The 22,769-nt window shown below is 51.7% G+C and overlaps 1 protein-coding gene across 1 annotated transcript in view; it reads right to left on the bottom strand.

Annotated features, from left to right (window-relative positions):
* The window catches only part of LOC306755890 (uncharacterized protein), a 64,801-nt gene that overhangs the window by 6,409 nt on the left and 35,623 nt on the right, over window positions 1–22,769 (bottom strand). The window contains exons 15-22 of the mRNA XM_079240456.1: window positions 18,484–18,590; window positions 16,962–17,085; window positions 14,476–14,609; window positions 14,318–14,365; window positions 14,029–14,138; window positions 11,191–11,359; window positions 11,002–11,106; window positions 14–10,765 (exon numbers count right to left, since the gene is read on the bottom strand). Coding sequence (XP_079096582.1) covers window positions 14–10,765; window positions 11,002–11,106; window positions 11,191–11,359; window positions 14,029–14,138; window positions 14,318–14,365; window positions 14,476–14,609; window positions 16,962–17,085; window positions 18,484–18,590 — 11,549 coding nt within the window. The remainder of the gene's footprint in view (window positions 1–13; window positions 10,766–11,001; window positions 11,107–11,190; window positions 11,360–14,028; window positions 14,139–14,317; window positions 14,366–14,475; window positions 14,610–16,961; window positions 17,086–18,483; window positions 18,591–22,769) is intronic.

Below are 22,769 nucleotides of genomic sequence, written 5' to 3'. Positions count from 1 at the left end.
GGACTCGACTTACCGGCCCGCCTTCCCGACCGTCCACGCCGCTTTCCGGGCCGGACCCCCGCTCCGCCTGGGCGGCCCGTTTGGCGCCCGCCAGCTCCTCTACCAGCCTGTCGCGATCGTCTTGCAGGCTGGCCATGGACCTGGAGAATGCCGCCAGCTGCCGGCCGTAAGCGTTCTTCTCTCCGGCCAGCTGGTTCAGCTCTCGCTCCTTCTCCGTCAAAGCCTTCGACGCCTCGTCCAACAACCTGCTGAGCTCTGCGTGCGCGTCGTCGCTCCCCGCGGCCTGCAGTCTCTGAACCAGGACGTCCCTCTCTTTGGCGAAGACGGCGGCGTCCTGCAGGCTGCGCTCCGCCTTGTTCAAGGCCGTCCGAGTCTCTCTGAGCTCTTCGTTGTACTTGTTCCTGAGGACCTTAAAGTCCTGGATGAGCTGGTCGCGGTCGTTCTGCAGGGCGGCCATGGCTTTGCACAGCGCCTCGTTCTGAGTCTTTGCGTCCTTGTTTTGGGATTTTGCCGCCGACAGCTGCTGCTCCACATCCAGCAGCTCCTTGGCGAGCTCGGCCAGCCTGCGATCCGCCGTTTCCCGCTCGTTCCTCATCAGCTCCACGTCGCGCTCAAACCTCTGCAGCCCCCGGCTGAATCCACCCTCAGCTTCGCCGAGCTTCTTCTGGCTTTCGTCCTCCGGCTGCTGCAGCTTCTCCTTCAGCTGGTCAGCCGAGGCTTTCTGGGACAGGAGCGTTTGCTGCAGGTCGTTGCACTCCGCCGCCTTGGCCGCCACGGCCTCCTGCAGGTCTGCGATCACCCTCCCCTCCTCCGTCGCCGCTCTTTTCTTGTTCAGAGTCGACATTTCCGCCTCAAGCTTCGACACTTGAGCTCGAAGCTTTGAATTCTGGGTTTTTAAGGCGCTGCCGGCTTCTTCTTCCCTCTGGAGTTCCAGCTGCGACTCTCGCTGCTGCTTCTCGGCCGCGGCCTTCTGGGTCTCCAGGGTTCTGATGACATCTTGTTGCTTCTTAAGCAGCACCTTCAGCTGGTTGTCTTTGAGAGACAAAACCTGATTTAGATCCTCTCTGTAGCGAACCAGCTGAGCCCTGAGCATGGCGTTCTCCGAGTTCAGGTCGTCCATTTGATGCAGCAGCTTCCGGATCTCGTGCTTCAGGCCTTTGTTTGCACCGGTCTCCCCATCGGAAGAGCCTTCTGGACCCTTCAGACTCAGCTGGCTCTTCGCTTCCAGGATTCTGTACTCGGACACGAGCCGCTCCCGCTCGCTCTGCAAGGACGCCATCGAGTTCTTGAAGGACTCCATCTTCGCTGCCATCTGCTCCTTTTCCTGGACGGATCTGTTGGCCTGGATTTGCAGACTTTTGACCTTGGCCTCCAGCGTTCTCAGCTCTTTGTCGGTCTTGTCCTTCTGGTAGCGTAAAGACGTCAGCCTGTCCTCGTAAACGGAAACCTGGCGGCGGTAGTTGGCCTGGAGCTGCTCCAGGTACCCGGACATCTGCCCGTCCCTGCAGGACAGCAGCGAGGAGATCTCGGCGTCTTTGCTCTGCAGGAGCGTTTTCAGCTGCAGGGAGATTCCCTCCTGCTTCTGGAAGTCGGCCTGAACGCGGTCGTGTTGGGCTTGCAGGAGGCGCAGCTGAGCGTCTGCTTCGGCGCTCGTTGTCTCCATCTGCTGCAGGAGAAGCTGCAGCCGGGAAACGGCGTCTTCGCTGTCGGCGAGCCGGCGGTTTATGGCGTTCTTCTCTTGCTCTTTTCTCTCCACCTGAGCGGCGAGCTCCTTCTCCTGCGCCGCCATGAGCTCCGCCGTCTCGCTCAGCTCGGCGTTGGTGGCGCTCAGGACGAACAGCTGCCTCTGCTGGGCGGCGGCGGCGACAGAGTACTCGTTCAACGTCCTCTCCAGTCGCGACTTCGTGACTCGTAGTTCGTTCGCCTCCTTATCTTTCCTCCTCATGTCCTCCAGGAACCGGGTGATCATGAAGCCTTGCTCCAGGAGCTGCTTGTCCTTCTCGTGCAAACTCTTTTGGTACAAATCGTTCCAGAGCTTGGCGGCGTCGGCGCCTTGAGGAGCGGCAGATAAAGCAGAGAGCTTGGCTTCGGTGCTTTCGGCAGCTCGTTTCAGAGTGTTTATCTGCAGATCCTGATGGTCCAGCTGCTGCGTCAGCTCCTCAACTCTCTGACTTTCCTTATCTTTAAGATTCTTCAGCTCGTCCAGCTGCTGCTGCAACACAAACTGACTCTCAATGAAAGGCGGTTCACCAGGACTTTCTGGTGGATTCAGTCTCTCCGGGGTCTCGGACCGTTTCTGATGTTGGGATACCTCCGAAGCCAGCTGGTCTCTTTCAGATTCCACCACCAGCATCCTTTCTTCAGCCTCCTGCAGGAGCTTCCTCTGTCCGACTAACTCCGCCTCAGCTTGTTCACTTCTCTCCTCTAGGGTCGATATCTTCTCAGAGCTGGTCTTCAGATCCTTCTGCAGCTGTTCGCAGGTCGACTGCAAGCTCTTTAAGGAACTCTCCAGGTCTAAAATCACCTCCTGGTATCGGATGCAGTTTTGTTGCAGCTGATTGATCTCCTGGTGTTTCTCCTTCAGCAGCTCCTGCAGCTCTCTCCTCACATTCTTGGAGCCTTCGTTGCCTCTCTGAACGTTCTTGAGTTTCTCCTCGAACTCCCGGACCAGCTTGAGCTGCTCCTGCTCCTTTTCTCGCCGGACTCGGTCGGTGGCGTCCGTAGCAGCTGCAAGGCGAGCGGACAGCTGCGCGTTCTGCGTCTGCAGGGCGTTGACGGACTCCGTCAGCTCGTCGATTCGCTCGGAGTTCTTCAGGATGACGGTTTCCAAATATTCGTTTTCATTCTTCACTTTGTCGGAAATCTCCTGAGCGTTCTCCAGCTCCTCCTGCAGGAGCGTCTTGTCGTCCTCCAGGATCCTCACCGTCTCGTTCAGGCTCACCGCCTCCTGGCTGTGCTTGGCGATGACGTCCTTCAGCTCTCTGACGGCATCTTCTTTCGCTACCAGCTGCGACTCGTGATCATTCTGAATGCTTTCAATTCTTTCCGACAGATGCTGCTTCTCTTTTCGTAATAACTCGCTGATTTCCAGCTGGACGCCGAGTTCCGTCTTCTGGGCCTCAATCTGAGCAGACAGGGAATTATTTAAACTAAGAGCTTCGTCCAGTTTAAGCTGCATGTCGCTTGCATACGAGTTGGACTGCAAGCTCCTGTCTTCCAGCGAGCGGCTGGCTGCGGCCAGTTGTTCTTCCAGTTGGGCTTTTTCAGCCTGAATCTCGGCTACTTTCCCTCGGAGATCCTCTCTGAGTTGGCACACTTCTGCTTCCAGTTGCTGGTTTCTGTCTCCCAGCTCAGTCAGATCCCTGTTGTGGTTTCCGCTGAGCTCCGTCAGCTCCTTCCTCACCCTCTGGTTCTCCACCTCCAGCTCCTCCACCTTCTGCCGCTTCTCTTTGGTAAACTTGTGCATCCTCTCTTTAAGTCGGAGGTTCTCGTCCTCTGCGTCTCTGGCTTGCTTCTCCAGATCGGCCACCATGGCCTGGTGGTGGTGCAGGTTTCTGAGGGCGTCCTGCCTGTCCCGCTTGGCTCCCTCTAAGAGCTGCCTCATCTTGTCCATTTCACTGCTGACGTTTTCGTACGCCTCCAGCAGAGCCTCGTACTCCTGCTTCAGCTCTGCGTGCTTCGACTTCCACTTGGTCAGCTCCTCCGTCTGCGAGTCTTTCAGGGATTCCAGCTGGCAGGAAAAGGCCTGTTTCTGCTGAGTGATGCTTTCGATGGTGAGTTTCAGGCTGTCGCAGGCGGCAGAGAGGCTGCGGTTTTCCCCGCGGATGTTCTCCACCTCCCGGCTGAGTTTGTCTCGCTCTTCGCCGACGGACGATGCAGATCGTTGCAGCTCGGCGTTTTGTTCCTTTAGCTTCAGCACAGACGACTCTAGATCCGAACACTTGGCTTCTTTTGCGTCTCGCCTTGCAGACAGATTTTCCATCCCTTCCTTGAGCGTGGAGTTTTCTTTCAGGAGTTCTTTCCTGGAGACCAAAGCCGCCTGAAGCTTCCTGGTTAGAAGAGCCACTTTGCTTTTGCTATCCTGATCGTTCGCTCTGCTTCCATCTTCTTGAGACTTCTGGATCCTCTCCGTCTCTGCTCTCATGTTTTCCAGAGTAGCTTCATGCATTTTCATCTGCTGCTGCAGCTGCCGCTCCAGCGCAGCCATCAGCTCTTCTTTTTCTGACATTTGAGCCTGAAGAGCTCGCAGAGCATCGTCTCTTTCCTTCAGCTTCGCCTCCACGCTGTCGGCATGTTCGCAGGAGTTCCAGACGCCATCTTGGTCTTCACGTGGACGTTCCCAGATGCCATCCTGGTCTTCACGCGGACGTTCCCAGACGCCATCCTGGTCTTCACGCGGACGTTCCCAGACGCCATCCTGGTCTTCACGCGGACGTTCCCAGACGCCATCCTGGTCTTCACGCGGACGTTCCCAGACGCCATCCTGACGTTTCTGTGACTGGTTCAGCGCCGCCAACTCGTCTCGGAGTTTACAGATTAATCTCTCAGAGTCTTCCCGTTCCTGTCTCAGTGAGTCCAGTTCCGCCTGGGACTCGGCAACACGCCGCTGGGCCGTGTCCAGCTCCTCTCCGAGCGTCTTCTGGACGGATGAACTTTCTGTTTCCAGCTTTAACTGATTCATTTGGTCCAGAAGAGCCTTCCTCTCTTCTGCTACCATCTGATTCTTCGCATGTTTTTCCTGCTCCAGTTCAGCCTGGCGGAGGTCCAGCTGGGCCTGTAGGGCTGCGTTCTCATCGGCTTTCCACTGCAGCTCTGTGCGAGCCGTCTCCAACTCCTTCTGTGCCGACTGCAGTCTGGATTCGAGAGCTTCCGCTCTTTGCTGCGTCTCTCCGAGAACCTCGTCTTTCCTCGCCGCTTCAGAAGAAACACTTTCCAGTCTGGAGCTGAGATCTTCCAGCTCCGCCTGGAGGTTCGGCAGAGAACGGAGCCGACTTTCCTTCTCCGCCAAAGTTGTTTCTAAATCTCTCAGAGTTTCGTCTCGTTCTGCAACAAGCTGCTTCAGAGTGTTTAACTCATCCAGATGGGAGGAAGAGGCGTCGTGGAGGTCCTGCAGCTGCCGGACCTTCTGGTCCAGAGTCAGCTGGACGGCGTTGAGCTCGTTGGTCTGCTGGCAGCGCTGCTCCAGCAGAGCCTTGTAGTCGTCCTTCAGCTCCGCCAGCTCCTGACTCAACTTGGCCTCCTCTTCTTGAGCCTTCTTCATGGTTTCTTTGCGAGCCAGCAACGCAGCCTGCGCCTTCTTCTGCAGCGTCGCCTTTTCAAGCTTCAGCTGTGCCAGCTCGGTTTCCACGTCCACCACGCTCGCCGTGGAGGAGGACTTGTCTTTCAGCTCGTCTTTACACGTCTGGATTTCGCTCTGAAGCTCCTCTAATCGCTGCTGCAGCCGCTGCAGGACCGAGTCCTTCTCCCTCAAACAAGCTTCTCTCTCCTTTAAGGTGCTTCTCAGGGTTTGTTGTTCCAGCTCCAGCTGCGCCACCTTGTTTCCACCTTCTGCTTTGGCTTCTAACATCTCTCTGTCCTTCTGAAGAATCTCCGTTTCCAGAAGAGAGACCTTTTCTTCGTACCTTCGGGCAGCAGCTTGAGCCTGTTCGCCCTCATGGTCTCGTTGCTTTTCGTACTCTTCAACTCTCTTCATCAGGTCTTTCCTGACGAGCAGAGCGGCTTGAAGCTTCTTCTTCATCGCTTCTTTTTCTTTCGTCGCCTTGGCGAGCTGGCCCTGCAGATCGGCCTTTTCCTTCGCCAGCTGAAGGTTCTCTGAATTCGACATTTGTTCTTCTAGCTGCTGGGAAACGTCTGCGAGCCTCTTGGTGGCGGCCTGCTGCTCTCGCTCCACGCTTTCTAGCTGCCTTAACAGCGAGCAGTTCTCCTCGCTGAGCTTCAGCCGCTCATTTGAGGCCGACTCCATGACCTGGGCGATGGATGCGTCTTTGTCCTTCACCTGCTGACTAAGTGAGGCGAGCAGCTCCTTCTGCTGACCGATCTGAACGCTCAAACGGACGATTTGCTCCTCCTTCGCCTCCAGCTCAGCGTGTAAAGTTACAGAAGCTGCTTTTGTTTCCTCCTCTTCTGCTTGGAGGCGAGTCTGTAACGCCTCTAAGGTCTCTTGCAAACCGGAGATCTTCTCCTCGTCCTCCTGCAGCTGTGCAACGCGTCTGTCCAGCTCCCCTTTCAATGCTCGAACCTCCTCCTGGTGACTTTCTTGCAGCCGTCTTATCATGTCCCGTAAACAGAACTTTTCCGTGTCCGAAGCAGCGGTCCTCTGAGGTGCAGAGTCGCCGTTGTTTCCTCTCATTGCAGGATGCAGCAGCTGGTCTTCTGCAGCTTTCAGAGCCTCCTGCAAGCCGCGCTTCTCCTCCTCCTCTTCTCGGATAGCTGCTAAAACCTTCTCCAGCTGAATTCTGGAGGTGGATGCCTCCGACTCTTTGGCGGTCAGCTGATCGGAGCCGCGTCGCACGGCGGCCGAAGCTTCGGACAGTTTCTCCTGCAAACTCTCCAAGTCTTGTTTCAAAGCATTAACTTTAACATCTTTAGTTTTCATCTCATCTTCAACCCTTCCTAATTGTTCTGAAAGCAGGTTTTTCTGCTGCTTCTCTCTATCCAGCACTAACAGCCACTCCCTCTCAGAATCCTGCAGGATCTGTTCTATCTTCTGAACGTTTTCTTTTAAGCGGGAAATCTCTCCGTCTTTGGCACTAACCTCGGCTTGAAGGCTCTGCTTCTCGGACTCCATGCTCTCCATGATTAGCTTGGTGCTGCTGGACTCCTGCTCCAGTGACATCTGGGCTTGGCGACGGCTCCTCTCCAGCTCCTCCTTCTCTGCAACGAGCTTCCGGACTTCTCCCTGCAAACATGCCTTTTCGTTACCGACCTCCTGCTTGGAGGAGCGGAGCTCCTCGCTGAGCCGCCGGTTCTGCTCCTGGAGCTTCTGGATCTCCGACAGCAGCTGCGCCGCCTGCTTGGCCTGCGCGGCGTACTGACTGTTTATGGCGTGCAGCGCCATCTCTCTCTGCTCCAGGTTCTCCGTCAGCGCCTTCATTTGCGTGGCGACCTGAAGATGTTGGGATTTGAGTCTTTCTATTTCGACGGTCAGCAGAGACACGCTCGCCTGGTGAGAAGCAAACGCTTCGTCCTTCTCCTGCGCCAGGCGGCGGTTCAAGGCTTCTGCTAAGGCCTTCTCCTTCCTCATGGTCTGCTCCTCCTCTCTGGACTCCTCCAGCAGCGTTCGCAGGCTGGACACCTCCTCTGTCCGTTCGGAGAGCAGCTGGCCCAGCTCCTGCAGCTCCTCCAGCTTAGCGGCGTGTTGCTCCTGCAGGTTGCTGAGGGCTCGCTGCGTTTCGCCTTCAGACGTGGTGAGTTTCTGGATCTGACTCTGCAGCTGCGACACCAGCTCCGTGCTTTCCATCAGCTGAGTTCTGAAGAGCGAAGCCTCGTCCGCTCGCCTCTGGACGTCCTCCAGAGACGTAGACCGCTCCAGAAGCGCTGCTTCTTTCTCCTCCAAGGCCTTTCGGAGACGTTCGGCTTCGCCGGTTTGGACTCGGAGGGAGTCGGCGAGCTTGGCGGCGGATTCCTCCAGGTGTGAAATCTGCTCCTTCAAGCTCTGGCACTCTGCCTGCTTGTCGTGCAGCTGTGAGCTGAGGCTCTCCACGGTGGCCGAAGAGCGAGCGTGATGTTGGAGACTAGACTGCTCGCTCGCCTCCAGCGTGCGTTTCAGCGTGCACAACTCCGCCGTGAGGCCGTCGACTTGACCTTCCAGCTCTGAAAGCCGCCTCTGTGAGGCGAGGTTGTCCTGGGCTTTCTGCTGCAGCTGCTCCGTCTGCTGGGAGACGGCTCCGTTGAGCCGCTGGATCAGCGCCTCCTGCTGCTTCAGGGCCTCGTCTTTTCCCTGCACGGCCGCGCTCAGCGCCGCCTTCTCGCCGGCTTCTGCTCGGAGATCAGCGACGAGCCGCCGGGCTTCCGACAGCTCCGTTACGGTTCTCTGAAGCTCAGACTCGATGCTGCCGTTCTGCTCGCGGAGAGCCTGGATGCCGTCTCTGAGACGGAGGAGCTCCGCCTCCTTCTGGTCCTCCTCCTGCTGCAGACGGAGATTTTCTGCAGCGGCGTCCTGAACGGACTCCTTCAGCCGGCTGATCTCTGCTTCCATGTCGGCGGCGCTGTCGTTCACGGCCGCCAGCTGACCGCTGAGTGACATCACAGACTGGTTTCGTTTGTCCAGCTCATCTTTCTGGTCCTGCAGTTCTTTAGTTACCCCCCTGAAAGCCTCGTCTCGGCCCTGAATGTCTCTCCGGAGCAACTCGACGTCGCTGTGCAGCTTTGATATGACTTCCTTCTGCAGCTCCACTTCGCCGGCTTTCTGCTGGAGCGCCGCGTCTTTCTCCATCAGCCCCGACTTCAGGACCGCCCCCTGCTGCTGAAGCATAGCCAGCGTGTCCTGCAGCTGCAGCAGCTGGTCCTGCTGAGCCTGCGCGGTGGCGTTGAGCTCGCCGACCCGCTCCTGTAAACGCTGAAGCTGCGTCTCTTTGTCGCTCAGAGTTCGGGACAGATGAGAACACTGCTCGGTTTTCTCCAGCAGAGCTGCAGAGCTGGACTCTTCGCTCTCCTTCAGGATCTTCTTCAGCTCCTCCTTCTCCCTCCGCAGGCCCTCCGTTACTCTCTGACTGTCTGAGATCTGGGTTTCCAGCCTGGACGTCATCTCTCGGAGGGAACTCCTCTGGGCGGTCAGCTCCGACACACATTTATCCTGCGTTGCGAGCTCTTCCTGTAATCTCTGCTTGTCTTCTGCCAGGCTGCTCAGCTGCTCGGCCAAGCTGGAGTTCTGCTGGACGGCAGCTTCAAGCTGCGACTTCAGGTGGGAAACAGCCTGTACCTGCTCCAACAGCTGCGTCTCTCGCTCCGCCTCCTCTGCTCTCCTCATTTCAGACTCGGACTCAGACTTTCTGCGCTTCTCTTCCATGACTCTGAGTTGCTCGCTGAGAGACTTGACCACCGCGTTCCTTTCATCCAGCTCATCTTTAGCCGTCTGTAACGTTCCCTCGCTGTCTCCCAGTCGCCGCTGGAGGCGTGAGCGCTCCTGGCTGAGCGCCTGGGCTTCGGCTTGCAGCTCGGACACAGATTTCCTCAGAGAAACCACTTCATCCTGCAGCTTCTGGACCTCCTCCTGCCTCCGGTTCAACGCTTCCTCCAGCTGCCGTTTGGCTTCCAGCTCAGCCTGAAGCTCGCCGGCAGTTTGCAGCTTCTCTGAGGTTAAACTCTGCACGCGTTCCCGCAGCTCGCGGACCTCCTGGTCCCTCTCTCTGAGCAGCTGGTCGAGGCGACGGCACTCGTCTGTTTTAGCCAGCAGGATCTCGGAGTTTGAGTTGGAGCTTTGCTCCAGGACCCGTCTCACCTCGCTCAGTTCCTCCTTTTCTCTTCGCAGCGCTGCCATGATTTCCTGGCTTTCTGAAAGCTGCGTTTCCAGAGCAGCTACGGCTGCTTGCAACGAGCCCAGCTCAGCGGCGGCGTGTGAGAGGTCTGCTGCTCGTTGGGTTGCCTCCACCTCCAGCGCCTCCTTCTGCTCCGCCAGCCGCTGCAGCTCCTCCTGCAGGCGGCGGCTCAGCTGGACGGCGGTCGCAGCCTGTTGGTCCAGATCTCCGGCTCGCTGCCTCTGCAGCTCCAGCTCCTCGCTCTGCCCGCTCAGCTTCTCCTCCAGCTCCTGCTTTTCAGCCTTCAGGCTTTTCAAGAGGCTCTTGACTTTAGAGAAACTCTCCGTCTTGCTCTTCAGTTCTTCGCTCAGTCTCAGCCTTTCTGAATCGCTGAGCTGCAGCTCCGTGTTGAACTTCATCCTCTCGTCCTTCAGCTTGTCTTCCAGTGATGCTGAAGCCTCCAGCTTCTCCTGCAGGGCCGTCTGGAGGCGCTCCTCGCTCTCCTTCTGCTCCTCTAGCTGTTTGGACAGCGTCTGCAGCTGCTTGTTATATTTCTCCACCTGAGCCAGAAGTTGGTTTTGTTCCTCCTTGCAGGATTTCAGCTCCTTCTCCTGCAGCTGCTGTTGATGCCGGAGCTCCTGCTGCAGCTCCTCGTTGCTCCTGTTTCGCTCCTTCAGCTGGGAAACGAGCTGCTCCGCCTCCTGGAGCTTCTGGCCAGATGAACCCAGCTGCTCCTTCAGAGACGAGACGTGTGTTTCACATTCAGACAGATGATTACGATGACTCCCCATCTGTCTCTGGATCTCCCCTCGCAGCTCCTGGATGGTTCTCTGGTCCTCCTCAGCCTGCTTCATCAGCAGCGTCGCCTCCGCCGCCTGCACCTCCCGTTCCTCCTTCACGCTAACCAGCTCCTCCTCGGCGTCTTTCAGTTTGCCGACCAGCTCGGCCAGCTTGCCGTTCAGGCTTTGTTGGTCTGAAGTCTGCGAGTCTCGGATGACCATGGCCTCCCGCTCCGCCCTACTCAGAGCGGTTTCTACCTGGACCAGGCTCTCCTCTTTGGCCTTTATCTCCTGCTTCAGAACGGTGACCTGCTCCGCGTACTCGGCCATGTTGCCAGCCAGGCTCGTTATCTCCTTGTCCTTCTCCGACAGAACGTCCTTCAGACTGTCGATTTCGCGCTCGCAGCTCTGAAGGTCGTGGATGAGCTGGGCGCGCTCCTCCAGGTGGGCGGAGTTTAGCTTGTCCAGGTCCTCGTTCGTCTGATCCAGCTCCGTTTGCAGCATTTCTATGGTGGCTTCTTGTTTTTGTGCCTGGAAACAGAGAAAATAAACGTCAGACTGAAAGATGACGTGAAATAAAGACGTCCCCCGACATCTTTACAGCAACAACTAGCATGAACGTTCGTAAAACTTTTCCCCCACTGGTGCATTTTTAATCCTTTGTGGCCAAAAATGTTGCATAAAACATAAAAATCCTCAGTATTCTGATCAGAGTCTGCTGCGGTAAGCTGGCATTGAAGGGTTAAATGAGACAAAGGGAAGCCGACCTTCTCCTTCATCAGACTCAGCTTCTGCGCCAGGTCAGCAGCTTCCGTCTTCAGCTCAGAGCAGCGTTTCTCCGAGCTGCTGCATTTCTTGTTCATGTCCTCCAGCTGGAGGGAGGAAAACGGGAGAATTAAGCTTCGCTGGAGGCGGAAGAGTCTCTTCATAAATAAACAGGAGAGGCAGCATCTTACGGCGAGTTCGGCCTGCAGGAGCTTCTCAGACAGCTCTCTGTGCTGGGTTTCCTTCTCGCTCAGCGATTCTCTCATGCTGCTGATGAGCTCCAGCTTCTCCGACGTCTCCGCCAACGTGTTCTCCTTCTCAATCAGGGAACTTTCCAGGCACTCCTGTGTTTCCGTCAGGCTGAAAACAACAAACACAGGATTATTTAGACTGTTTGCAGCCGAGAAGGAACGTTGCCTGCTCGACAGATACGTTAAATCTTCCTCTCATCCAAACCGACTCCAGACAGTCAGCGGTTACATGAAGAGCAACTAAACTTTATATTTCTCATGCTTCTACATGGATGTTTTCCTTCATCTGGGACGAGGAAGAGGAGCTAATGTTGCTTTGTCGAGGGAAATAATCAGATCTTTGACACATGAAGATGCAGAAGAACACGGTTATATTTTTAATGTGAGATAAAATGAACTGTTTAAAGCCTGATCTATGAAAAACTGGGGAAAAAAACTCTTTTTTTATTTTAGGTCTTTATTTAATCCTTTAACAGAATCTAAAAACAATTTTGGCTGAATTCGAACTGTTTAACCAAATGATTGTAGTGTGATGTTCTGCTTCTGGTGTCCATTAGCATCACATAAAGTACAACCATGTTTTCAGCCGAGTTTCCACCATAAAGTCATGCAAAATGTCTCAGAAACTACATGCAGGTCAGTTTGGCTTCATAGGGTTGAGCTTTGAGTCAAAAATAACTTCTTTGCTTTGTCTGAGGGATTAAAAGATTTAACCTTTAGAAACTATTCTTATCTGTGTGCTTCAGCGACGATGGTTTAAACGTGTGTTTTGACCTGGTCGAGCAGAAGGAAGTGTCGAGAAGACACAGCCATGTAACGCTGCGCTTCGTCAGCAGAACTCTGGAAGTTCCTGCTCTGCTTCCAGGTGGTGAAAAACAAGAAGGATGTAAAAGGAGTTGGGCCTAAAACTGAGCCTTGGGGAACGCCATACATCACCGTGGACATCTTGGAAATCAATGCTTCGGCAATAAAATTCTCTAAGATGAGACCCGAACCTTTTTAAGCCGCACCAGAGAGACCAGCTTGGTTCTGGAGTCCACAGTCAACATTTACAATCCATAAATGCTTAAAAAAGACTATTTTTCTCAGAATAATAAAGTGACATAACGGTCAGGTGTAACCAGACCAGGTTTCCAGCGATGCAGTGCCCATGCCAGGTCTCCAGGGGGCAGTAAAGCTTGCAGACGACACATCCAGGTGAGCGTTGTATTCTGATCAGACCGGAAAGCACAACAGAAGCGTTGCGTACCAACCATGAGTTGTCTCACACATGTAAACTCTGCGTCTAGCAGAAACAGGTTCTGCTGCAACTGAACCAATGAATTAAGTTGCAGCAGTGCCAACGTGACCCAGAGATCCATTGTTCTGTGTAGGGACGCACCAATCCACTTTCTGGGAGATCCGATACCGATATCTGCCAATACCAGATGTGTTTATGTGAACATTATTATGGTTATTACTGCTGTTATAACTGTGTAAGATTTCATCAGGTTGTAATAAACGACCCATCCTTTCTGAAGTTACCTCACCAACACAAATAAAATAACATTACAGATCGAACAATTTAAACAAGTTTTATTCTAAAACACACATTTTACCTAAATACAACTATAAATGTGTGGTTTTGGAACAAAGATCCAGCTTTTAGTGCCGTGTTCCTCATCGCATGCGGCTCACCGACTCTTGCCTTGCGGCTCGTGAAGCAGCCTCTGGCTTTCTGGAAATGCATCTAAACAAGTCATAATGATCCTAAACGCTGCAGTTCTCTCCACAAACAAGAGCTGCAGGCTGCTTGCAGAAACTCTGCTGTCCTAACGGCCCTAACTGACCCTGTCAGAGTTGCCAGTTCTGGATGATTTCAGCTGCAGCGAACTCCACCAAAGAGCTGCTCCGTCGGTAGCTCCGTATATATAATGAAAAAGAAACGCCCACATTCTGGATTATTGTATTTTCACCAGATACTGTTGCATAAGAATGCCATTACTCCGTGTAATATTTAGGATAACCATTCCTGCTAAAAAGCTGAATTGGCAACGTAGCAGGATGCGTAGTGTGGGAACGCTTTGTTTGTGGTGTGGCGGCTCGCCTCTTGTCTTGGTATATTGAGTTCAGCTCTTGTTGAATTAACAGCGAGGATCACTGTTTTAGTGGAACAAAAATGTCACATTTTAACATTCAAGGGTTTTATTTCTTTTAAAACACGTCTTAAGTGCCAAACACATCTGCGTTGGCTTGACTAGTGTGGTATCGGTACACTTTTATTCATACCAAGTACGAGTACACACATGGTATTGAGCCGATACCAGTATGGGTATGGGTATTGGTGCATCCCTAGTTTTGTGCTTCTCGCGGGTGAATTATTCTGTTCATACTGGTGCAAGCTGATGTGACAGACGTCAACTTCGCCAGTTTATGCAGAAACCTCCAGGTTCTGCCGGAGGTTTCCTTCCTGTTAAAAGGGAGTTTTTTCCTTCCCACTGTCGCCAGTGTGCTTGCTCAGGATGGGAGATTGAGTTGGACTCAACTCAATCTGTTGGTTTCCTTATATAGGCTGTTATGAATTGGCCTTCATTATGTTTTTTATTCCTGTCTGTAAAGCGTCTTGAGATGGCGTTGCCGTGATTTGACGCTATATAAATAAAGTTGAATTGAACTGAATTATTCACTCTGTTACCATGGAAACGAGAGCCAAAACTCTCCCGTCTAAGAGCGTCAGCATTAAATCTCCTGGAAGTAAACGCAGGATGGACCAAACGTTTATCTGACGGCGCCGCTTACCCTTTCAGCTTCTCGTTCAGGCTGGTCACCAGCAGCTGATGCTTCTCTGCGTCTCGGCCTTGCTGGCTTCGGACGCTGGCGAGCTGGCTCTGAAGCTTCTCGCTCTCGTTCTGCAGCGATGGAGGGAAAAAAAACATCAGTATGAAACGATGAACCTCTGGGAGCGCTGAGTGAAGCCAGCACCGCACACAGACAGACACTTCGCCATGTTAAATAAGCACAGCACACCGTTAGCGGTCACCGCCGGAGGTGTTCTCCAGCGCACACTCACATGAGCGAGCCAACACACCTGCGAGACCCAACATGGCTGCTCATCTTCATCTACATCAAACGTCACCTGTGTTGGAAGGGTCAGTTACAAAATCCAGTCCTTGGTGGAATCATGCTGTTACTGATAGCTAGGTTAAGGATAACTAGGAAGGAACTGCAGCGACACGGTGGAGTTACCTGCAACGCCTCTATCCGCGCCTGCAGCTGCAGACGGTCCTCCAGGTCTTGGCAGCGCTCCTCCAGGCTCAGGATCTGCTCCTGCAACTGGTTCCGCTCCAGCTCCAGTTCCTCCACGACAGACCGCAAGCCGTCTGGAATCACCGTGAGACGCAGAATGAGCATCTGAGGCTCAACAACAAGCCGATACAGACCACGGGGAACGTACAGCGACAGGCAGAAATGTTTCCACAGCAGCGCGTTTACCAGAGCAAGATTTCCTCTACAGAAGCGTCACCGTCAAATTCTTCTAAACCAGCAGAACCGGAAGTTATCTGTCAGGCGGAAGCGGCGTGAAAACCATAGACCGTACATGAAAGATGGATGGAGCCTCCGGCGGTTAAAAGTGAAGCCTATGTGGAAGTGTATAAAACTGCAGTTCCCCCCTCATCCACTAGGGGCTGCAAAACAACGCAAATCCCCATAGACTCCCATATTACCAACTTGCCACGCCATCTTCATGCCGCTTATCCAGAGTCGGGTCGCGGGGGAAGCAGCCTAAGCAGGGAAGCCCAGACTTCCCTCTCCCCAGCCACATTTGCCAACTCTGCGGGGGGGATCCCGAGGCGTTCCCAGGCCAGCCGAGAGATATAATCCCTCCAGCGTGTCCTGGGTCTTCCCCGGGGTCTCCTCCCAGAGGGACGTGCCTGGAACACCTCACCAGGGAGGTCCAGGAGGCATCCTGACCAGATGCCCGAGCCACCTCAACTGGTTCCTCTCGATGCGGAGGAGCAGCGGCTCTACTCTGATCTCCTCCCGGATGACCGAGCTTCTCACCCTATCTCTAAGGGAGAGCCCGGCCACCCTGCGGAGGAAACTCATTTCAGCCGCCTGTATACGAGATCTCCTTCTTTCGGTCACGACCCACAGCTCATGACCATAGGTGAGGGTAGGAACGTAGATCGACTGGTAAATGGAGAGCTTCGCCTTCTGGCTCAGCTCCTTCTTCACCACGACAGACCGGCGCAGAGTCCGCATTACTGCAGACGCCGCACCGATCCGTCTGTCGATCTCAGACTCCATCCTTCCCTCACTGCTGAACAAGACCCCGAGATATTTAAACTCCTCCACTTGAGGCAGGACCTGACTCCCGGCCCGGAGAGGGCAATCCACCCTATTCCGGCTGTGAAGACCAACTTCACAGCAGAAATAAACATGTTTATAGCCTGGTTCAAAAATCCATTTTAGGTTTAATAGGTCAGGTTTACCTTCATGACAACTGTGGGGGGAGTGAATTTTTTTTCTAACTCGCCCGTTTAAAAGTAATTTAATCTCAATATTCGGCATATTTAGGGGTGTGTCGCTTTGATTGACAGGTACCCGATCTCCCGCTTCAAGTCAGAAGAACGTAGAAGAACCGCGGTTTTAGCCGGTTAACAACGTGACTTAGCTTTAGCCCGCTTACCTCTGTTAGCTGGTTAGCTCCTGTTATCTCCAGGTTAGCTTGGTTAGCTTTTAGCTACAGAAAGCTCGGAGTTCGCTCGATGTCAATCATCCACCATGACGCTTACAGCCCCCCTCTCAGCTCCACCTCTTTGCCCATATTTGTATTTTCCGGGCGAGACGACGCGCATGCCCCTGCCAAGATGGTGATGGTAGGAACCGCCCACCGAGCTTCAAGTCAGCTCTGCAGAAACCTACCGATGACGTCACGGAGGCTCCACCCATCTTTTATATACAGTCTGTGGTAAAAACCCAGCGGAGATACTTTTATTCTTATCATTTGTTTTTAAAAACGAAAAGCATCAATGCCGTTCTGGTAAACACACAGGACTCATCGCTCATTAATGACAAAAATACAGAATATTTGCAGAGTTCAGAAGACAATCAGCTACATGGAACTTCTGAGTTTAGCCTCAAGCAACCAAAAATTACACAGAGAATTCTCCATTTTATAATTTATTACTTGAATGTTTTGGACTCTCTGCTGCCACTGCTCTGCTTGACAACAATCTTTTTATTTATTCACCACCTTTCTTTTGATATGTGTGTGACTGCAGAACAGCAAATGACCCCTCAGGGACAATAAAGACTCTTTGAAAGTCTCTGATGTAGTTTTTGGTTTGATGACAAATGACAAGACGAGAGGAAATGAGGGAAAAAGAAGCCAGACAAGTGAACAGTTAAACCAAACCAACTTACCACAGACAGAGCATCGTTCCACCTACATTTAACACCAGTCCTGCACTCTGACAAACACTAGCCAGCTCAACCAGCATGCACGTGTCGAAATAAAACTGATGAGCATGACAAGGCGACATGTAAATGTGTAAATATTACCAAAGTTACATTAAACATGACTGAACTTAACGTGACCCAGAGTTCACAAACAGAAAGAGATGCTGAACCGTGTTATGGAGTCACAACAAGCCAGATGCAGCCGGATTTCCCAGTGATGTGCAGATGACCGAGTGCATGCCGGTGACACCGTCTAGCGGCTCTCACACCTGGGTCAGGGGTACTGTACTCGGGCCACCAACCTCCCATGTTCTCTCCCTCCATCGGGGTCGTGCTCTCCGAGGCGCTGCGAGGGTCCTGGAAGGGGGAATGTCCATCAAACTCAAAGTCCTCCTGCAGGTGGGACAAAGATCACAGCTGGGGTTGTTTTCAACGTTTCAACGTGACGGTTTGGGTAGAAAACAAACCATTTCCACTGCTCTGTGCAAACCAGAATAAGACGTAAAAAGGATGTTTATCTGGTGTAAATTCCATCTTTTTCTAGCCTCCAGCTCCTCAGACAGATCTGTTTCTGACAGAAGTCCTGTCCCCTCTTTAACCCCGAAGCAGAATATTTAGCATATTTGATGCACGAGATGTGTGCACGGGATCAAAATATTTCTTTTCAACAACTGGATCGCCAATTCTCGCTCCCTAAAGAACAACTTTTTCAGATTTCATCCGTAGCTCGTTCCCAAGCTTCCCGGTTCTTCCTGGATACTCAGGTACGGACACATTCCTGAAGCCTCTTCCTTATTAAAGGGGACCATAGCTTCTATTTATCTGGATATCTTTAACCTCGTCAGGGATCTGCTTCCACTCTAAAAAATAGTTTAGGGGACAGACCTGGGAGAGGCGATTGGGGATGTTGAGAGTACACAAGTCCTCAATCTGTGCTGGACACAGCTTCATGCGGTGCCAAATCCTCCATCGAGCTCTAAAACTCGGCTTGCCAGGATATTTAATACGCTGTCCTTATGTGAGGCAAGCCACTGCAAATTACTGCCACTTGTTCTGGAACTGTCCCTCTTTGACTGGGTTCTGGTCTAAGATCTTCAGCACCTTCTCCAGGTAATCAGTAGGGAGGACCCTCTTACTGCCCTGTTGGGGGTACGGCCCTTCGCAACAACTCTTTCCCTCGCTAAAAAAGACTTGATAGTATTTACAACTCTTTTGGCGAGAAGATTGGTATTAAAATGAAAATCCCAGTTCCAGGTAACTAAACACACTGGGTTAGAGAGGTACTCCATTTTCTCAAGATAGAAAAATTTAGACTGACTTTGACTGGAAAGGCTGCTTCATTGGAGAGGACGTGGAAGCCCTTCAGGGGTGCCAGATTACTGTGGACCAAGTTTTTTCCCCCCTTTCTTCCATATTAATAGTTTGTCTTTTAACCATGTATGTTCGTCTACTGGGCTTGGTGCCCAGGGTGGGGGTGGGAAACTTATCTGTTCTGTGATTAAATTTACATCTGCGAGTACAAACAATACATTTCATGGTTACCTCTGTATCGAATGCCATTACTGTTCACTGTGTAAACTTAAATAAACAAAGTGTCAAAAAATAAAAAAATAAAGAAAATGTCTCTTAAAAGCTTGTTGTATGATTTGAGTTTTAGTTGTGGATGTAATCTGATGCGACAGCTGCTTATTGGTTGAATGAAAGCTGTGTAAATTGCATATTTTTAATAAACATATGAGTCTTTACTCCACAGCAGAACAGAGGTGCCGATGGCGCCGGCGGCCCACCTACCTGCAGGCTTCGCTGGGCCGGAGCTGCCAGCTTCTTGGCTCCGTGTTGGCCGAGCCCCCGAGCCTGAGCCAACTCGTCCTCCAACTCCTGCTGCCGGGTAGCCAGCGCTGGATCGGAGCAGCCAGGAAAGAACCAGTCATCCTCAATCAGTTTTGTGCCACAGGGAAAGGGGGGGTTTGGTTGGATGGATGATGTGTTTGTGGATGGGAAGGGTTGTAAAGAGGAGGGGACAGAAATGTTGCAGAAGGAAGAAGCTTGTAGACAGAATGAGAGAGACGGAGATGATGGCGTGAATGGTGTCGGTGGACATCGTGGCGAGGAGATGAGACACATCTGACACCGCAAATACACTGAAACGGTTTAAACCAACACTGGAAGCAAAGAGCGAGATGGAAAGACTGCAAGAGGAGGCAGGAGGATGGGAGGATCGGGCTTTAGCTACGTTTTCACTCCTGTAAAAAGGTTTATGAGACACTTCAGAAGCAACGTTGTGGTCAGAGCCATGCACACCTCATTTGCATATCAAAGGAAAACAGCGTTCAGACATGTGGGAGACGAGGAGTACAGGGTGGCGGTGGGAGGAAGGACACAGCTTCTGTGCTTCGTCTTGGTTAACCAGACAGTTATGCAGAAACACAGCAAACTTCTGGCACTTTCTCCCCCGAGCAGCGCGGGATGCAAGCAGGCAGACTGACAGAACAACACGTTCCCATCTGTTTTGTGACAACAGGCTGGATTTGGTGCGTGAAGGAGGGAAGGAAGGACGCAGCTCGAAGCAGAAGGGTGAGGAAGAGGAAGGAGTTCAGTGTGTTAAAGCGGTTATCACAGCGGGAGAAGCAGAAGCAGGCCACTCGGACCGCGCTGAAGGAGAGAGAGGGTGCGTTAGAGCGAGTCCTTCCAGCAACACAAAACACTCCGATTGCAGGCGGTGAAACACACACACACACACACACACACACACACACACACACACACACACACACACACACACACACACACACACACACACACACACACACTCTTAAATGTTTCTGATCATGTTTCCCTTCCAGAAGAGGTCGCCACGGCGAATCACCCGTACCGAAGCCACGTTCAGACGGTCGTACTGAGGAAGGCTTTACGCCGAACGCCCTTCCTGACACAACCCTCTGCTTTCAGCCGGACTGGAAGCAAAGCCGGACCTGCAGATCCGGGACTGCAGACAACCACAGCGAGTCAAAGACATGGAAACGGGGATGTCATGATTACTTCTTTTCACATTTAAACCGCAGCCTTAAACGCCACCATTATTCTTACAGATTGTTCATTATCGTCACTTTAAGTCAGTTCTGAACCTGAACGGCGGACCACTACAGTCCAGTTAACTGGGACATGGCCGCCAACAGGCTCTTTATGCCCCAAACCCTCCAATGTGGCTGAAAACCAAATCCCTCCACTGTGAAAATCCTTCAGGTTGGCTCGGACATGAAATGGTCGTTAAATAACGGCTTCATGGAGTCTGTTTGAAACTTTTAGGTGACAAACGTAAAAAAAAAAAAAAAAAAGGTTATTTATGGGAAAACTGCTGTTGTCAGCACCGTCAGGGAGGACAGAGGAAAATGTGCTCGGTATGAATGGATTTATGAGCTTTTCTCCTTCCAGACGTGTTCGGATGGACATTCTGGAAAACCAATGTGTCTGCGTATCGTTGGGAATGTAAACCAGTAAAACCATTTGGGATAAAGGTTGCAGAACATGCAGAAACTGGCAGGTTATAGTTAAACCTAAATCACCAGGGCTGCCTTGTTGGGGGGTGATTCATGGTCACACAACCTGATGATTTGTAAATGTTCAGAAACTACTTTGAAATGACAGAAACATAGATTCAAAGCGAGGCAGGAACATAAAAGATGCGGATGAACCGGACGCTTTAAGGACCAGAAGTCCGTCACCGGAAGGCAGGCCTCTTCAGATGGCGGCCCAGAACCAACCTCCATGTGGCCCAGCTTATGTAAAAGAATAAAGACATTAATAAAGAACCTTCAGTCATTCCTTCGCTTATTAAGTAGCCTATAATCCTACAGTTGTGCAGACCATGAATGCAACGCTTGGTTGCCTAGCAACATTAACCCCAGTTTTGTTGTGTTTTGAAGTTGTAGAGTAGCGCTAGCTAGCATGTCGCTCTCTGTCCCAAAACTCATAATTAACAACGAAAACTGCAGATTTCACCCTGCCTGGACTGATAAGTATTTATTTTTTATCCGTAACATTTGAGCGCCAAACCGACGTGTTTAATATGCAATGAGTGTGTGGCGGTGTGTAAAGATTATAATGTGAGGAGGCGCCACATCGAGAAGTTTAGTTGGATATGACTTTTTTATGTTAAAGGTGAGGAGAAAAATTGTCTCTGACTGGAATTTTTATTATTTTATTTTGTGCATTTGTCCTTTTCATGTGGGACTGAATTTAAAATAGAAAAATGAATAAACTACTTATTTTTCTAAATGTAAATGTAAATTTTTTTCAAAAAAATTATTTTTACTGATTCCTTTTCCCTTACTTTATTTACTCTGATCATTTTTTTTTTTTTTTTTTTTTTAAATCTGGCCCACCTGAATATCTAATTGAGTAGTCCTGCCTTAAAGCGTCCAGGTGGCAAACAGTAAACAGCAGAGCTAGCAAGAAGCTAGCAGCTCGCCTTGCAGCTACAGAGCACCAGATTTCCTCATCGGGTCTGAAGGCAGCGGTTTTATGGACTTCCTGCATATGAAGCTGTTTAAAGCCAAAATAAAATCTAATCAAACCAGCGGCAGCAGCTCCGTTCAGCCCAGTTAGAGGAGCTGCTTGTTCCAAACCACTGCCAACAGTTTCCCTGAAGATTCCCGGGAAACATTTAAAGACAACGTGAGGATTTATTTCTGGTTCCACATAAAGACAGGACAGTGGAGGAGTTTGGTAAGTTGCATTAGTGGATCCTGACTGGAGTATAGTCGTATGAAGGAGGAAAAACCTCAGTGGAGGAAAATCCTGATAACTGTTTAATAAAGTCGTAGCTCCTGAGTCGTAATGGAGCCGTGAGGTAGCTGAGAAGGAAAACCTCCAGGGAGTTAAAATCTGCATGTTTAAAAGCAGGGATCCCCGAGGACCAAAGATAAACACACACACACACACACACACACACACACACACACACACACACACACACACACACACACACACACACACACACACAGGTTAAAAAAAGGGGGATTTTGTTTCTAAACGACATGCAAGCTGCCATTCCTGCAGCCTGGTGGCAGCAGAGACGTGGATGAAGCTCATCTTAAAAGCCTAAAAGCAACAAACACACTCCACGTCTGCAGACACAACCACCTTCCTGCACATCACCAACTTTTACTAAAAACACAGCTTTTAATTCTCAGTACTTATCCAGAGTCCTTTACTCTCTTTATTTACTCCTGTAATTAAATAAGGAACCATTAACACACACACACACACAATAAAACTCACCTTAATGTTAAAGAGATTGTTAGTGGTTTTATTTCTACTCTGATTTGGTTTTATTTACTGGATCCACCTTAAAGTCAGGACAGCTGATAAATCCCTGCGTGTTAAAGAGCCAAGCAGGAACTTATGTCAGCTTCACATCCCAGAGTTAGTGAGAATTTTACCACAAAAACACTGACGTTTAGCCAAATCTGGCAGCAGAATATTGATGTTGGAGGAGCGTGTTAAATGATTTTAGTGTGTCCACACCGGAAACCAAAGGACAGACAGGAGAAAGGGTTAAACAGAGGACAAGAAAAGGGTAAAGAAATGTAAAGGGAGGGTGGGACTAGAGGAGCAGACTCTACGGTGCATCCTGTCACTGCACTGCCTGCAGCTCACCACGACGAAGACAAAGCTCAGGGCGGCTGCAGGCAGTGCAGTGTGCACGAGCTGCACCAGATGTTTGGAGGAGCCTGCGTGCACAAAACTGATGGGAAACCATTCTGTGTGGCTGCCCCCATCCGTGGAGCAGGGGCTGGAGAGGGAGTCAGGGGGGGCGAGGTCCACGAGATGGGAGGCAGCACAGAGTAAACCAAGTCTCCCACATGACAGCGGTGAGGGCGGAAAATAAAGCAAAAACAAAGTAAAGATGAGTCAGGACAGTAGAAAACATGAGCTGCACATCTGGAACGCTGATGCACGTTGCAGAACATCCACCGTCTCTTTACCGAAACGTACCGTCGGCTCTTTACCGAAACGTACCGTCGGCTCTTTACCGAAACGTACCGTCGGCTCTTTACCGAAACGTACCGTCGGCT

This window comes from Telmatherina bonti (assembly GCF_933228915.1).
Source record: "Telmatherina bonti genome assembly, chromosome: 1".
NCBI lineage: Eukaryota > Metazoa > Chordata > Actinopteri > Atheriniformes > Telmatherinidae > Telmatherina > Telmatherina bonti.
Note: the sequence above shows the minus strand (reverse complement) of the source record. Positions and strands in the feature narration are given on the sequence as shown.